We start from the raw sequence: 15,857 nt of genomic DNA, 5'->3' as shown, positions 1-15,857 counted from the left end.
GACAACTTCTGTAGCTGGCATACCAAAAAGACATCTTTATGTAAGGGTTTCTGCAATATGCCCTTTGCCCCTACAGACTAATAGTCTTTCCCTGCTAGCAGACAATCTCACTACAGGCGCTTTAAGAGCAGAGTGAGATCTCTCTCTAATCTCTTGTATAGCCCCTGTTACTATCACCTCAAAGCTTTTCCTCAGGCATGTCCAACATTAATTAATTCTGATATTTCTATGAAAAATAAAAGATAAATTAATTTGTTCTACAGTTTATGAACTTATGGAAATATAACCTTTTGTTTATTCTGCATTCTTTGGTGGTAATAACTTTGTATGCCCTGATAAATGTGGCTCACTGTGCCAAACACCATTACTTCCTGTAATGATGTGTAGTTCAATACATGTGAACCCCATTATAAAAGCCTTTTTATAGAAACACAGATATTTTTTTTTGTATCCTAACTGTAATCATTATTGAAAGACTAACTAAAGCTATGTTAAACACCCTCAGAATGTCTGAAGTGGTCTAACATGATTTTCTACAGAACATTGTTCTTTAAAAAATGCCAGTTTTTAAACACCTGAATGTAATGGCTAATACAATTATGGAAAGGAAAAAGGCACAGTGAGAATCTTGCACCTTCAGTGATGTGGAAAAAAGCAGAAAAAGGACTTGGTAAACCACGAATAACAGGCCCATTGAGGAAATCAGAAAATGTCTCTGTACATATCTATTGTAGCGCTCATCTCCTGCTGCATTTGTGAGATACCAAGAGACCTGATTTGACCTGTTATGCTCTGAAATATGCACAATTTTTAGGTAGTAATCATCACTTCTTCTGTGTCCTAGCCTACTTATGCTGCCTAGAGTATCTATAGATGCCCTAGCTAGTCATGAGATGCCCATTCTCTTAATCATATCCAACAGGTGAAGGTCCATAAATCCATGCCTTCAGATGTGAGATGTGTATATATATATATATATTTTATAGATACACACACACACACACACACACACACACTGTGTCTTAAGATGATGCCAGGTCTGTCATCCTTAAAAACAATGCAAAAATTGCGCTTTTTTTCCCCACAATTTTAGCCAGAAGAGAGTATCTGACATCCTTTTCAGGTAAATCCCTTCTGAAAGATTTTCCTTGTATCACTGAACAGTTCGTTAGAAAGCCAATTGCTATTTTCCACTTATTTTATATTGAAATGAATTCCTTATTCCTTTAACATCCCAATGAGAATACTGAATGACAGGCAATTAATCAATTAAGTCTGATGTTAAAAACATGATTTGAAAATCTTTCTATTCCAAGTAAAAATATAGGTAAGTAAAGGATGTAAATTAAAACAGTATTCTAGTACAAATTGATATTACTATATATACTCTTCATGTAACCGTTTACTTTCCCTGTGTGACACAACCGTTTTTGCCAAGAATGTAGTATTTATGTGACATCTTTAAAAAAAGGGAACTTTTGCTGCCAGCTAATTAATGCATTTTTTGACTAGCGAAAATGTAACAAAAATCTGTCGTTTTGTGAAGCTAACCCATCAGTAGCAGATGGATGACATCTGAAGCACCAGCCAAATGTAAAGGAATTATTGCAGCAGTAGAGAGGGCTGAATTTTGCCCACTAAGATTACAGACTACTTACAGTTTATATACTGACACAAATAGCAGTGCAGTGTTGCCATAGAAACTTGTAGACCAGTAAAATATTCTTCCAGCTCTTCACCAATGAAGGGACAGGCACACAAAGCTTGGTATGATAATGAGAGCAACCAGGGGATGATGAATGTGAACTGATTGAGGGTGAGGATTAAGTCAGACCTTAACCAGCCCTTAGCAGTGAAGAATGGCTGTGACTTCCCTAGTTAATACTAGGCGTATTTAATTCTCTAAGATAGCCCACATTTGTTGACAGGAAAATGTTTCACTGAAACATTGGTTTTTTTTTTTCCTTTTCCTAGGGATTACACTGTCAGACATCTTTGGGATGCCTTCTTAGTCATTTCGTACTGGTTTTATATTTTTAGGACTTTGGGGGAGGGGAACAGGATTCAAAATAATATCAACTGTAGCTTCAGATCTCATAAAACTGAATTTTATTAATCAAATTAAATAAAATTAGTTAATTTAAATTAATTTTAATGTTTGCACCGCTTAATATTTCCACATAAAAACTGCAAATGAGCTATTGTAATTCTCAGTGCATATCTAGATATCTCCTTCTAATTTAATTCATTTTATAATTGCATATTCAGGCATTTTACTCTGGTCAAGGTCACAGAGTAAAATTTTTTGCATGTTTATAGAATTATAGAGTCATAGAATGTCCTTGGGTTGAAAGGAACCTTAAAAATCATCCTGTTCCAATCCCCTTCCCTTGGGCAGGGGCATCTTCCACTGAACCAGGTTGCTTAGAGCCCCATCCAACCCAGCCTGTAATACTTCCAGGGATGGGGCAGTTATTGCTAACTGCGTTGAAAAATATAACATCTCTGTCAGTCCAGAACCTTATAATTTGCTGAAATTTTAGATAAAAATGTAAGGGAAAAAAAATCTGTGTCTTTTCCAACAACAATTTTTATGGTATTCTGCAGACTTTCAAAGATTAGTTGATATGCCATCTAACTCATCTTTCAAAAACAAGTCCATCTGTTGAGACATTCTAATTTTGTCACCCTAAAGGGTATATGCTGGATTTTCACTATTCAAAATGCTTACACCACAGTGCACTAGTTGGGGTGTTTTTATATACATAGTAAAATATAGTTACTACCTCTCCCATAATGTCTGAAGAGCAAAGAAAATCCACTGTATAATCCATACTACCCAAATTTTTCTGGTCCAAACAGTTGCAGCAACTTAAAAAACATGCTGCTTTTTAGGATGCAGGCTAACAGACTGGAAGATTAAAAAATTAAACAGCTGTAACCTAGCAAGTCAATGAGAGGAAACTCAGAGTTTGGACTTCTAGGCCAATGGTTAGGACTGTTTAAATGCTGCATTAATCATATACCATGTCCAAAAAAGTTATCAAATATAGAAATAAAGCCAATTGAGTACTTAATATCCCAATAATCAATGCTTAGGAAAACATTGTTTTGATTATACTGTTTATGTTACCTTGCTGTTGCTTGATCGTCCACATCAGTCTCTAATTTCTGAGGGGTCACCTGGTCTGATGAAGGGGCAGCCCTGCAATAAGAATGGTGAAAACATACTTAAGGCACAAGAAGATATTTGAAAACATATTTTATCAGTTAAATGATTTATCATTATAGATACTATATTTTTTCAGGCGTAACTACGAGTTCACATTGTCTTTAATTTTTTTTTCTTTAAATATATATTTATATATATGTGTGTGTATATAAAGAATTATACATTTATTAAAAAAGAAATGTAATTCTTTAGTTCACTAGATTACCACATCCACTGAGCCTTTTGAAAAACTAATATCCCTAGACTATCAATTTCGCTAGTATGGATATAGTCATAAAGTGGAGTTTCTTTACTCTTCAAAAATTATTTTAGTAGTAAAAAAACTTTGAAAAACCTTTTCTTCTACCTAATATATCTTATTTAGTAAAGACAAAACTTTTATTTAACTAGAAAAGTACAGATTTTTTTAAAAGCTAAATAAATAAACATTTACACTTTCCTATTTTTCTTTATGTGGACAATCAAATTGTCAATACAGGGATACTAAGATTATGAGTAATTATAAGAAAAGGAGAAGGTGGCAGATAAAGCTGATGAGGATTACCTGCTTCTTTAGAGTATTTTTCTATTAGTATGGCAACTAAACCATGACAAGTTGCAGAGCTGTCTTAATTAAAAGTCATGAAGTTGTAGGCTGGTTAAGTAATATTTTCTTAATTTAGACCATATGAAAAGGACATTTAATTAATGAATTAATTAAATAAATGTATTTTCTAAAATTAGAGCAATCTTTGCAGACACTCAGGTTTAGAGTACTTTGCATCAATTCATCTTAATGCCTTCTATTACAAGCCTTTGCATGTGCAGAGCTTCTTGATTTAACTCTCTTTTTATTCACATTGCTTACATGCTCTTAAATAGTTTCTTTTTCTTTGCATAACTCACACTCTCTTTCACTGACTTTAGAGCAGCAGTTGCATATAAAAGAGTATTTGCATTAGCAACATATATGACTGTGGAACTAAAACTGCAAAGCAGTTTTTAATGTTTTATGCAGTTTAATGTTTTCTAAATTTGAGTAAATATCCAGTGAACTATTCTAAGCTATATGCAAATAATTGCATTTCTGCAGGGAAGGAAGTCTTGTTCATGAACTTCTGCAACATCGACTGCAGAAGAACCCTCCCAGGTAAATTATACAGTGTTTGTATTATAAATAAATGTCAAATAATAATTGAGGTTTATACAAAAGAGCGTGTTACATTTCTAAATCTACTAAGAAGCAAAGTAAGACATACACTGTTGGAGCCTCTGAATTTTCTGAAGTGGTTCTAGAGAAAGAAAAGAGTAAACATTTCAGAAACCAAGTAGCAAAATGCTAGTATTGAAGCACTTTGCAAGATTTAGATCAATCAATAGCAATTACTTTTACTTTCCCTTCCTTCCAAGATAATTTTTTTTTAATGTAGAATATATGTTTAACTCAAGTAGCATAATACTAAATTCCAGCCATATTCTTTATGTCACTAAGACATCATTCTTCAATTCACATTCTCCAGTTAATCACTTTGATTAATAGTGTCTTGTTTTCAGCACACAATCCACAACCATAAAACTCAAATACAGTGAGCTGCTTATAGTCTTAGCTCCAACTGCAATTACTTTCAAGTGTTCTACAAAGTGTGTTTAATCAGCTGGAAATGAGGCAAAGAACTCTGGAAATTTATGTATCATGTATAACTATAAAAGTCTAGAACATCTCAGAATCACAAAAGTATAGAAATAACCCTGACCAAGAAAACCCACATGTCCCTGATTGCTGGACTCCCTTCCTGAGGATAGCAGAGCAGTCACCCAATCTCAAACGTGAAGAAAAGACATAGCTGACATAGCTCTTTGCTCAGTCTTTAAGATTGATAGTGACCTTTAGAAACTCTGCTTATTATCATCTATGCATGGCTCTTTATTTCCTGAAACTCACAGGCAAATAAAAGGCTTTCCTTTCATAACTATTTTTAGTTATTATAATATTCACAACTTGAAATAGCTTTCACATCTTCAAAGCACTTTTAAAAGTTGAACCGAGTAATCATTAAATGTCCATCACTTTTTTTTTTACCAGCTGTTTGTGATGGCAGCATTGTTAGAGGATCCAGGAAGGGTCATGGAAGCTTCAGAAAGAATATGCCTGTTTTTAGTCTTCTCTGAACTGTGAGACTGGAGGAGTAACTGGAAAATTAGTGTTGAGAAGAACACAGGAATTCCAGCTTGCTATTGGAAGCTGGATGGATGCCATATAAAGCATTATCCTATGCTTTCAAAATTACCATGTTCTTAGCAAGACATTGAAATGAAGCCGAATAAATTCTTCTCAGTTGGCATATTGAGAAAATCTAGTAAGAACTGACTTCAAAGTAAAGAAATTTTAACATCTTTTAGGCATCTTTCTGTTGGGTGGAGAGTGGCTGAATCTTGGCCAAAAAGATAAAGGGTAGTAAACACAGTATAAGATTAAAAATAATTGCTAAACTTGGTTTTAAGTTTTCCAGTGACAGACATTCCATAAACTCCCAGGGCAATAGTCTACCAAGGTTTATATCTAACATCACAGTGTATCCATTCATTTCTGTTTCATTTCATTTCCATCATTGCTGCACCTGAAACTCATGTTGGAAGTTTCCCAGGTTAAAACTAGGGAAGCAGAAGGCCATGCTGCAGAAAATAGTGGACACAAGAAAAAAAAATATCATGATGGTTTATTTATTAATATTTTAAACCATTTGACTTCTGCTTTTAGATAAAAGCACAAGAAACATTCCCTGTTCTCTTTCTATTCTGCCAGGAAACAACCACAACTTGAGAAATAAATATCAAACATTTATCTGCAAGTAACTTTAGTCTGATTCTTCTTGGATACTTTGATGACAGTAGATTAGAAGATTTTGAGGTTTTGTTCACACTGATACCCAAAAGGGGAAAGGGTGAGCCCCTGACTGTGAATCCAAACGGTACCAACAAATCCTTGCCCATATGGCCAGTCTCTCTATAACACATTTGCCTTGAGGAGAATTAATTGGAATAGTCCAAAGTGAAACCATGAAGAAAGAATTGCAAGCATGATAGAAAGATTTTGGGATCACTCACGTAACCTCAGGTTGCTGGCACTTCATATGCTCAGGCCCCAGTCAAGCTGGGCATCAGGCTGCCAAGAGCCCAAACAGGTACTTAGGAATGGGATGCTTTCTCTTTGCATGGCATCTGCATTGAGCTCAGTCCACCAAAGAACTGCCCTGCTTTCTTGCTCCCAAAATGAGCTCTAGCCAAGAGTTAGGAAATAAGCAGCAATAACTGATACGCACCCTTTGCTTTCCACTTTTTCTGTTGGAGTCTTACTGCTCGAAACTGGGGGAGGCATCCAAGATTGCCTGTAAATTTTAATAAATAATTATTTCAGTATTAGTTTAATGCTCTGAGCCTGAACAGCATACTGTTAATGTTAGAATAGAAGTGATGTAAAAATACCTGGAACTTTTCTTAAATTATCAGTATTTTCAAAGACTGCATGTATCAACTTTTTAGACCATATTTACAGAAAACTGAATGGAATAGGAAATAGTACAGTAATTTTATTTATTGTGAAAAATGTTCTGTGTCTCTAAGTGGTTTTTTTCTGCAATCTGAGTTGTACAAATAAATGGATCATTCATGGAAAGGACTACCAGATAAAATGCACAAAGAGTGTCAAGTATCAACACAAGAAACACAATCAGGCTATTAGAGGTCACATAAACAGCACAAACACTTTCAGTTCAGTTTTTACCCTCCTAACTATCAATCTAGCAATTGTTTGTGAGGTAAAAACAATTACACCAGAAACAGTGCAATTCATTGATGGCCTTCCATATCTTCCAAGAGCCTGAAGAGAACGACTGGACTGAAAAGAGCATAAACTTCCACTAAACAGGTTTGTTAATATAAATACAATGACATTTTCATTTCTACATTCATTATTCTACTGATCACATTTTTATGCATTAAATATAAAATAAAAAATCATGAATGAACAGAATTTGCAGCTGGGAAGGATGCAGAAAATTATGGCTATCACCAGCAGTACATTTTAAATTTAGAATGTGTTTAGTTGTACACCCTGTTTTTATTCTTGCCCAGATAATGCTATCTGAAATCCAGATTTTTAAAGGTGGCTGTGTATCATTAAGAAAACTGTGTCATTCATATGCCCTGCAACAGCACAGGGTCAAGTTTGGCATCAGAGATTTCACAATTACAGTGAGCTACAATGCTTTAAAACTGAAAATGAGTACACCAGCTGAGTTAAGGGCTGCAGCATCCATTGTGCATATCCACCAGGCTCATAAAACTGTCTATACAAAGATAAAGTTGTAAATCCCATGGAAAAAGACAGAGGATGTAAAAGTTTAATTCTTGAAGCTTACTGAGGAGTTTGAGTGTGCTGGAGGAGGAAGAAGGTAATTTTTTAATGTAATTGTGATACATTACTGAGGCTTAACACAGTGCTATATACACTCTGGCAACCAAACAGTGGTGGTAATGAATACCTCTTTTTCTTGACTGGAGAAGTGACTGCAGTGGTTGTGGATGCTGCATTAGGAGTCCAAGATTGTCTGTCAAGGAAATATACTTAGTCAGTTAATCTTCAGAAAGAGTATAATTTTAAATTATTTAAAGAAAAAAAAAGAAATCATATTTCTAATATCAGAATGATACAAATGTGTATGGTAAATGCTATAACTATGTTTATATACCTCAAAGGACACAAAATGTGGAAGACCTTAAGGAGTTCTGATGTTAAGACAGCTGTATTTTTACTTGATATCCAAAGTAATTTCTGACTTCTTAAAATTTTGACTTCTGTACCTACACTTTAGTCTCCAAACACTATAATAATAATATATTTTATTTTCTTATTTTAAATTTTGTTTCTTGTTCAATTAGAATGCTTTAGGTTATGATATATTTGTAAAACTAAGCTATATAAAATCCAAGCCAGTCATTTCCTATAACATTTATCAAAAAGTTATTGTCTTATCCTCTGCAATTCTTAGTGATGGTAATTGGCAATTCTAATAACAGGAATTGAAGAATAGTGCTTTACAAATCATTTTGCTCTCTGGCAGGAAAAAATATATACAATTTAAGTCTCTCTTAAGTCCCACTTCAGAATTAATTGTTGGTCTCCAAAAAAACCCCATAAATCCAATTTATATGATGCTTCATGTGTCATCATCACCATGATTTACAACATAATGGTGCAAAATTATCATTTGAAAGAGTGACCTCAGTTGAACTTTAAATGCCAGAGATACTGATTTGCTCTTCAGAGTAATATCTCAACTCTCCACAAGATGACTTTTAATTGCTGTGCTCTCTAGCAACTATGTTCTGTGTAATTTATTACTGACAGAACTCTACTGACATTGATGAAGGCACAAAGCGATGCATTTGTCCCTTTGCATTTACAAGTATGGTGGCTGAGCTCTTCTGATTTTCTTAAATGAAAATTTCAATCAGGCAATAGGTGTAAGTTTTTTAGAAAATAATTTTTCAGTGTTGTGGAATTATATGACATATAGAGAGTGGCCACCTCTGAATCATAGCAACTTTTTAAATAAAGTATCAACAATGTCATGCTAACTTATTTTAATTTAAAGCTGTTTTAATCAAAAGACTGGCCTTCTGACCAAAGAAAAGGTTTCCACTGGAAAAATCAACTAGGTTATCAAAAAACTATTTTTTATGCTTTGGTACTCAAGTTTTCCACTGGCAGTGTACAACAGATTTTCCACTGAAAGCATTAAATAGATTTTTTTCATTATCCTTCCTCAGAATTATGTATTGTATTTGGTAGATTTTATGCCGAGAATTCTAGAGCTCTAGAACATATCCACATTTTTCATAATACTCTTATTTTTCCCCTTTTTTTTTTGGTATTTAAAATCCCATCATTATTAAATAATCAATATGCTGAGTAAATGTGTAATCTGAGCTGGTGTCCCTTTTAATTGTGTGGAGAAATAGGATTCTGTAAGGAAAATTCTTCTTGCTTTAATGAAAATACTTTTTTTCTCCTCACCAACTATAAAAAGAGTCCATGATAATTTAGATATAGATGCCTACATTCCAGAGGTCAGGTGGTCAAATGAAGCCTACATCAGGCCATATGCCATACAAGTAATTTCTCTGTATAATCTTGATATGTACATGAATTCTAAAGGTATGGTAATATATAGCACTTAGATGGTAATGCATGATAAATGATACAGTATGATAAACGATACATTATAATGCATAATACTTAGATGATAACGCTTCTGAAATTCATACCTGTTGTTTTGCTTATGGTTCAGAGTTGGGGATTTATTTATTTTATCAGTATCACTTCCAGCTGGAATTCTGTCAGAAACACAGGAATTATTTATAATACACACTCTAAATTTTTTTAATCCGTTTTCAATAAAATTAAAAGATGGAGTATCATTTTGCCCTGTGTACTGATATCCCAGTATCACAAAAGGTAGAGAACAGAAGGTGAAATTATATAAATTTAGTGCATTATTATCTGAAGACTTTAAGTAGCTCACTGAAAACGTTTTCCAAGATGATGTTCAAACAATAATACTGTATTAAACCTCTCTGTTGCTAGCAATTTATTACAACTCCTTTAAATTAGGTCAAAACACCAGAAAGAAAGCAATGTTCAGTCAAGCAGTGCACACCGAACTATTGCCTTTTCCTCTGCCTCACCATTCCTAGAGAGATGTAACAGACTTGTTTTATTTAAAGATTTAACAGGTCAATGTGATGTGAAAATAATCTAGTGCAAAATCCCTGGCAAAGCATGGTATTGACCTACAGGAGTAATTTCTATCAAAGAAGTTGGATTCTTTGTTCTTGAACTGATTTCATTAAGCCATAAAATGTACATGAAGGAACAACCACATGATTTTTCAAGCCCTTTATGTATTCTACAGTTGTTGCCTAAAACCCTTCAAAATTTTCACAGAAAACACTACGTAGCTATCATAGCTGAAGCATATTAGGTTCTTATTTTATTCCAGCTTACTTCTGATATATAGAATATTCTTTTAGTAATATCTAGGGGACTCTGAAAAGCTTAAATATAAAGTGATGTACATTGAAATAGAGGACAAATATGAAGTTGAGAGGGTTATCTTAAATATTTTATTAAATCAGCTGAAATACACCTTGAGCTACAAATTTTATATACATATATTTTTTTAATATTTAATTATTTTTTCTCATCTATAAACTGAAGCCATAGAGGCAAAATAATTAATCCTCAAAGTATAATCTGATGTTACGTATAAAATATTTTGTATCCTGTCTTCAAGCAGCACTGAATACTGTTGTATTTAATGAAAAGCCTTCCAGGGAGTTCTGGGACACCAGAACATCTGCACCAGCGTGTGCTTTGTGTTTTTTGCAAATCTTAAATGCAATTTTGCAAAGAACCCTCTCCTGTCAGGGCAGCATGTGATGTGACAGCACCTACAGTTGCTGGGAAGGTCACTAGAGGTCTCACTAATCCTGCTGGCATTGCTGCGGATGCAAACCCGAGCGTTCCCTCGCATTCGCCAGCGAAACAGCATTTCTTTCACGTTTCATCGTGTATTTTCAAAATTCCAGCACAGTGCTATACATAATTTTGTATTTTCTTATTTTAAAGCCTTAAAGGTTCGACCTGGCATCCTACTCCATTGCTGCCCAATGTAGCAGTAGCTTAAAAAAAAAAGTAAAAGAAAGGTAAGCATTATTTTAACTTCTTCTTGTATAACTTTCGAGCTTCTGATAAGGAATCAAAGAATATCATCTGTTCACACCCACGTGCTGTCTCAAACACACACCCCTAGATCAAAGGTCCATTTACACACGTACGGTTTATCTGAACCAAGTTAAACTTCTGGCCTCCGTAGTATCCTGTGGTGGTGACTCCTATAATTAATATATGCATTAAAGGAAAAACAAATGTTCTTTTCCTTTTCTTTCTTTCTTTCTTCCTTTCTTTCTTTTTCTTTCTTTCTCTCTTTCTCTCTCACTTTTTCTTTCTCTTTCTTTCTCTCTCTTTCTCTCTCTGTTGCATTTTTTTTTCTTAATTCATTACCCAAACATTTATAGAGTATCTCCCCATTCTTATAGTACAACAAACAGAAAATATTCTTTCATTACTCAGTTTCCATATATTATTCTTTTCCAAGCTGAGGACTTTTGTCTTTGCAGACATTTTTCATATGAAAGTTATTCCATCTTTTCTCACCTTCCTCCTTTTTTTTTTTTTTTTCTGGTTCTATTATAGTTTCTTCACATCAGTGAAACAATGCATGGAGTGTTCAAGATGTGAAAAGCAGGTTCAAACCACACACTGCAATGGTTTCTGGTTTGATCTCTGATCCTAGTAATTTCTATCATTCCAAAGTATTAGATTATTAATAAAGCAAACAATGGAAGTATGTAATTTACTTCTGTCTCATCTATCCAGATCTAATTGCTATAGATGCAGTTGGGATTGAGTGTTGCTGGAAGCTATTCTGGACTTAGGATCATTTAGTACATGCAAAATAGCATTGTAATTTTCATCCCTATCTGACTTATAAAGTTTGTCCCATCTTTTGTCAAATTGTTAGTTAGTTCCTAATAATACTTCTGCTTCCTCTGGGAAGGATGTTCTCCACTTGGTACAATTCTTATTTTCACCTAAAATCCTCTTTTGGTATACTTTGTCATCAGTTGCATATTAAGAACATTTTATGTTAGATATTTGTGTGTATGAAAAAATAGTCAGCTTACAACCTGAAATAATTCAGATACTTTAATATCTCAGCATAAACCAAAAAGATATTGAGTACAAAAGAACAGTGTTCCTCAGTGACCTGTAGAAACTAGATTTGTCCTATGACTTCTAAAATAGAAATCAGGGTTTGAGGCATGAAAGTCAAGCTTTAAAGATTGTTTTGAAGTGAGTGGCCATCTGGATAAGTGTGACATAGGTGATATATGCTACTTGAATTTCCAAAATATTTCACAGAAGTCTGTTTTAAACTGACCTCCTATGGGTAATAGAGAAAAAAACTGCTTAAAATGTAAGAAACAAAGGTTTGAAATAAATGGCAAGTTTCCAGAGTGGAAGCAGAGATCTGTACAAAACCTGTGTTCTTCCATACATTCATGAATTATCTGTAAAAAAGGAGAATAGGATGATGCTGCTTGCCAATGTTATTATTTCATGGTAGTCAAAACAAATGGTGACTGGCAAAGCTTTTTAGAAGTCATCTGCTAACATGTCAGATTTCTAAAATGGCAGATGACATTCACTTTTATTGGATGCAAAGTAATGCCTGCCAAGAGAAACAATTGATCTCTGAACCAGCAATTATCTCTCAGAAAAGAAATCTTGGAATTACAGAGACAATGTTGTCAAAATTAAAACTCACTTCTTAGCAGCACTCAAAAGAGCAAGCTCAATGTTATGAAGTACAAGGGGAGGAATTGCAAACTAAATAGAAATCATTGCTATTACTCCTCTGTGTACATACAAGGAGTGCACAAATCTTAAATACCTTCATAGAGATTTGGATTCCCAGATCAAGAAACTAATATGGAAATAGAAAAGATACAAAGAAGAGCAACAGGTAAATTGAAGTTATAGTATGGCTTCCTCATGATGAGTGAACCAATACAGCAGGATTCACTGGGCTGTAGAAGAATAGGCAGGGTGATGATACCGCACAGGTCTCTAGCCTATTCTTTTTCAAACTCCTATGGAGAAGGTCGATTTTATGTAATAATTTTGCATTGTTTCTTACAAGAGAAGTAAGGATCATGAAATAAAATAACACAGTGCTAAAACCCGACTAAATTAAGTGCACTTTTCCCACAGAGTGCGTTTAAGTGCTGGTTCTCATAGCCTCAGAGTGTTCTGGATACCAGATGTTAATGGTGGTTGGATTTTGAAAATGCAACACAGAAAGAATCTGCAAACATAAGCATGGTCATGTCTTAACCCAGCAGAGCAGAACGTTCAAATTAAGCACCTGTATGACAAACATGACTGATATTGGTACTGATCATAGTATTTGCAAAGAACTATGGGTTTAGCCATCTTGTGCTTAGCTATTGGAGATACAACTTTGGTTTAGAGTTTGAAAAGGAGGAAAATGGGGAGGAGTGGATATCAGCTGTGGAAAGATACTTACATTTATGAGGACAAGAATACACAGAAACAGGTACAAAAAAAAGAAGATATCAAAAGAACCTTTTCTCAAATTGCATTTTTATTTGTCTCATTGAAAATTTGTGCAAAAACCACTCAAAGTCTTTTGCTTAGATGCTTAATAAATAAGAAAATGTTTAAAAAGCACTGACTTCATTCATGCTTTCCTTTTTAAGACCTCGCACAGCTATGACAATCACAACATACCATACATCCAGAAAAAGAGCCCTACCTGTCCAAGGTGGTATCAGACCTGTATCGTCCAAGAACAGCTTTCTGATCTTCCTTTTCACTTGTGCTACTGCTGTAATAAAAAAAAATAAAAATTAGAAATGCCACTTTGGTCACTGATTTTATTAAACAACTCATCATGAATGAAAGAGTAGCTATGTTTCAGATTAAAGTATATATGGTTTTAGACCATTCAGATGTCAACAGATCAAACCCTGGATTTGCTGCAATGATCAATTATTGACACTGGAGTCAGATTTACAGTGAAAATATGTGTAGAATAAAACTGATATAGTAAAAGGATACTCAGTTTTTGGTAATATAATCAGAAAGGTATTCAAATACTCTACTATACCTGTGTAGGCTATCTTGGGATTTGTACTGGTTAAGCACTGCCCTTCCATAGTTTTCATCAGCACTTCAAGCAAAAGAAAAACAGAAATATTAAAAATAGATAACTTTTTCTTGGCAAAAGATATTCTTTCTTCAATCAGATTTCACAGCTGTCCACTACCACTGTAATTTCACCAGCTGCAGAACTCTGCAGTAGAAAACTCCAGACATTTTGGAGTAAGAATTATCTCTTCCTACAAGCTGTTCATGAACCAGATAATGGTAACATGGTCCCAAGGCATTGTTTCTGCTGTAATTTAAGTCCTAGTTTACACTAGAGAAAATTTAAACTGATTCTGACTTAGGGTCCTTAAAAAAACTTGTCAAGATTTATAATCCTCTTGCTTATAAAAAGATCATAGTCTTGCAACCCAGGCATGTGAAATGTGGGATTTTACTTGTAGGGCAGAACTTCATTAAATACTCAGCACTCAAAAGTCCCAGTGAAAAACAGTCAGTGAATATTCAGCAAACTAATACTTCCAAAAGGCAATCAATACCTCATCAAGATAAATAAATGAGTTATTTGATTGACTTCCCCTAATTCTGGTTGATAGCATCCATGCAAAAGTAGACCTTCCATGCAAAGGTACATGGCATACTGAACTAAACATGGAAGAAATGCATTTCTTATTTTTCTTACCTTTCCTCCTCAGGCCTCTTCTTTATCCAGCTGTTATCTTGCAAAAGGGTCCGTCGTTTATTAATATCATGAGTAGCCTGTTGTCTGCTTTTAATGGCAACAGAGGGGCTCTTCTTATCTGCAAATGCAGAGAAACATGTCTTCAAAATGAACATGTAGAAAAACTTTGTCAACCTAAAGTGCTATTACATCGCTTGAAATAGGTAAAAGTTTAATACAGATTGAATTTTCAGTTATCACACCTGTTTTATCCAGATTGTTTCTTGAAAAGTCTGTACCTTCACCTTGAAGGGCCTGAAGAAGCCCATTTTAGCAAACTAAATTCAGTTTCATCCTTAATATGAAACTGCTTTGCCTGTTTCTAATGTAAACACATTTCACAGATCTGATAAAGGAATTAGGAATTAGGAAATTTGCATACCACAGTAATCCCAGGAAAGTCAAACTAATGAATCCTGTTTCCTGGGGTGTTGTGTGTGGGTTTTGTATTTGCAGATGTGTGATAGGATACAAATTTTGAATGAAGGCTAATCTTGAGGTGGCCACGTGGCCCTCCAACAACACCCAGCTTAAAATATGTGGATCTTCATGTTTCTCAAAGAGTTAGACTCCTTCTGAAGCTTCTTCCTCAAAGGTTGAATGAACAGTGTTTCTTTACTAGTCAGTTACTTAATCTTAATCTGAACTTTAATCAAAGCAATACTTTTACATCAAATTTAACTAAAATAGGTGCATGGTTTCAAAGGTTACTGGGAGAGACGGACTGACATCCTGAATGAATATGGAAGCCTTACTTTTGAAAACAACCTAAAATATCTTTGTCCAACAAGGCTGATACTCAGTGTATTGGGAAAGTAACAGTATGATATTCAGTTGATTTGGGAGAATATGGATTCTTCCCTGTATTAGAAAGCTGGTGTTTATCTCCTTTTCTGTTTTTTTCATTAGGATTTTGGCCCTTTTTGCTAGCAAAAATATGTAATGACTATTGTTTAGTATTCTCAGTCCATCTAAGTTTCATATCATCAGCCTGTTTGGGGTAAGAGGAAATATTGTTGTGATATTTTAACACAGCCTATTAAAATGAAAAGATAGAAGTTCAGACTGAATAGAAATTCCATCTTTTTAATTGCTATTTTTGCCCTATT

General features: G+C 34.3%; 1 protein-coding gene across 7 annotated transcripts in view; it reads right to left on the bottom strand.

Annotated features, from left to right (window-relative positions):
* Positions 1-15,857, bottom strand: part of SCEL (sciellin) — a 138,141-nt gene that overhangs the window by 21,133 nt on the left and 101,151 nt on the right. For 5 of the 7 annotated variants that reach the window (XM_068182410.1, XM_068182412.1, XM_068182415.1 and 2 more), the window contains exons 5-12: positions 14,710-14,827; positions 14,029-14,091; positions 13,675-13,746; positions 9,539-9,607; positions 7,753-7,818; positions 6,532-6,597; positions 4,471-4,503; positions 3,134-3,205 (exon numbers count right to left, since the gene is read on the bottom strand). In XM_068182410.1, coding sequence (XP_068038511.1) covers positions 3,134-3,205; positions 4,471-4,503; positions 6,532-6,597; positions 7,753-7,818; positions 9,539-9,607; positions 13,675-13,746; positions 14,029-14,091; positions 14,710-14,827 — 559 coding nt within the window. The remainder of the gene's footprint in view (positions 1-3,133; positions 3,206-4,470; positions 4,504-6,531; positions 6,598-7,752; positions 7,819-9,538; positions 9,608-13,674; positions 13,747-14,028; positions 14,092-14,709; positions 14,828-15,857) is intronic. The other 2 variants (XM_068182413.1, XM_068182416.1) reach the window with 2 other exon arrangements.

This window comes from Anomalospiza imberbis, chromosome 2, assembly GCF_031753505.1.
Source record: "Anomalospiza imberbis isolate Cuckoo-Finch-1a 21T00152 chromosome 2, ASM3175350v1, whole genome shotgun sequence".
NCBI classification, from domain to species: domain Eukaryota; kingdom Metazoa; phylum Chordata; class Aves; order Passeriformes; family Viduidae; genus Anomalospiza; species Anomalospiza imberbis.
This window is presented reverse-complemented; position numbering and strand designations above follow the sequence as displayed.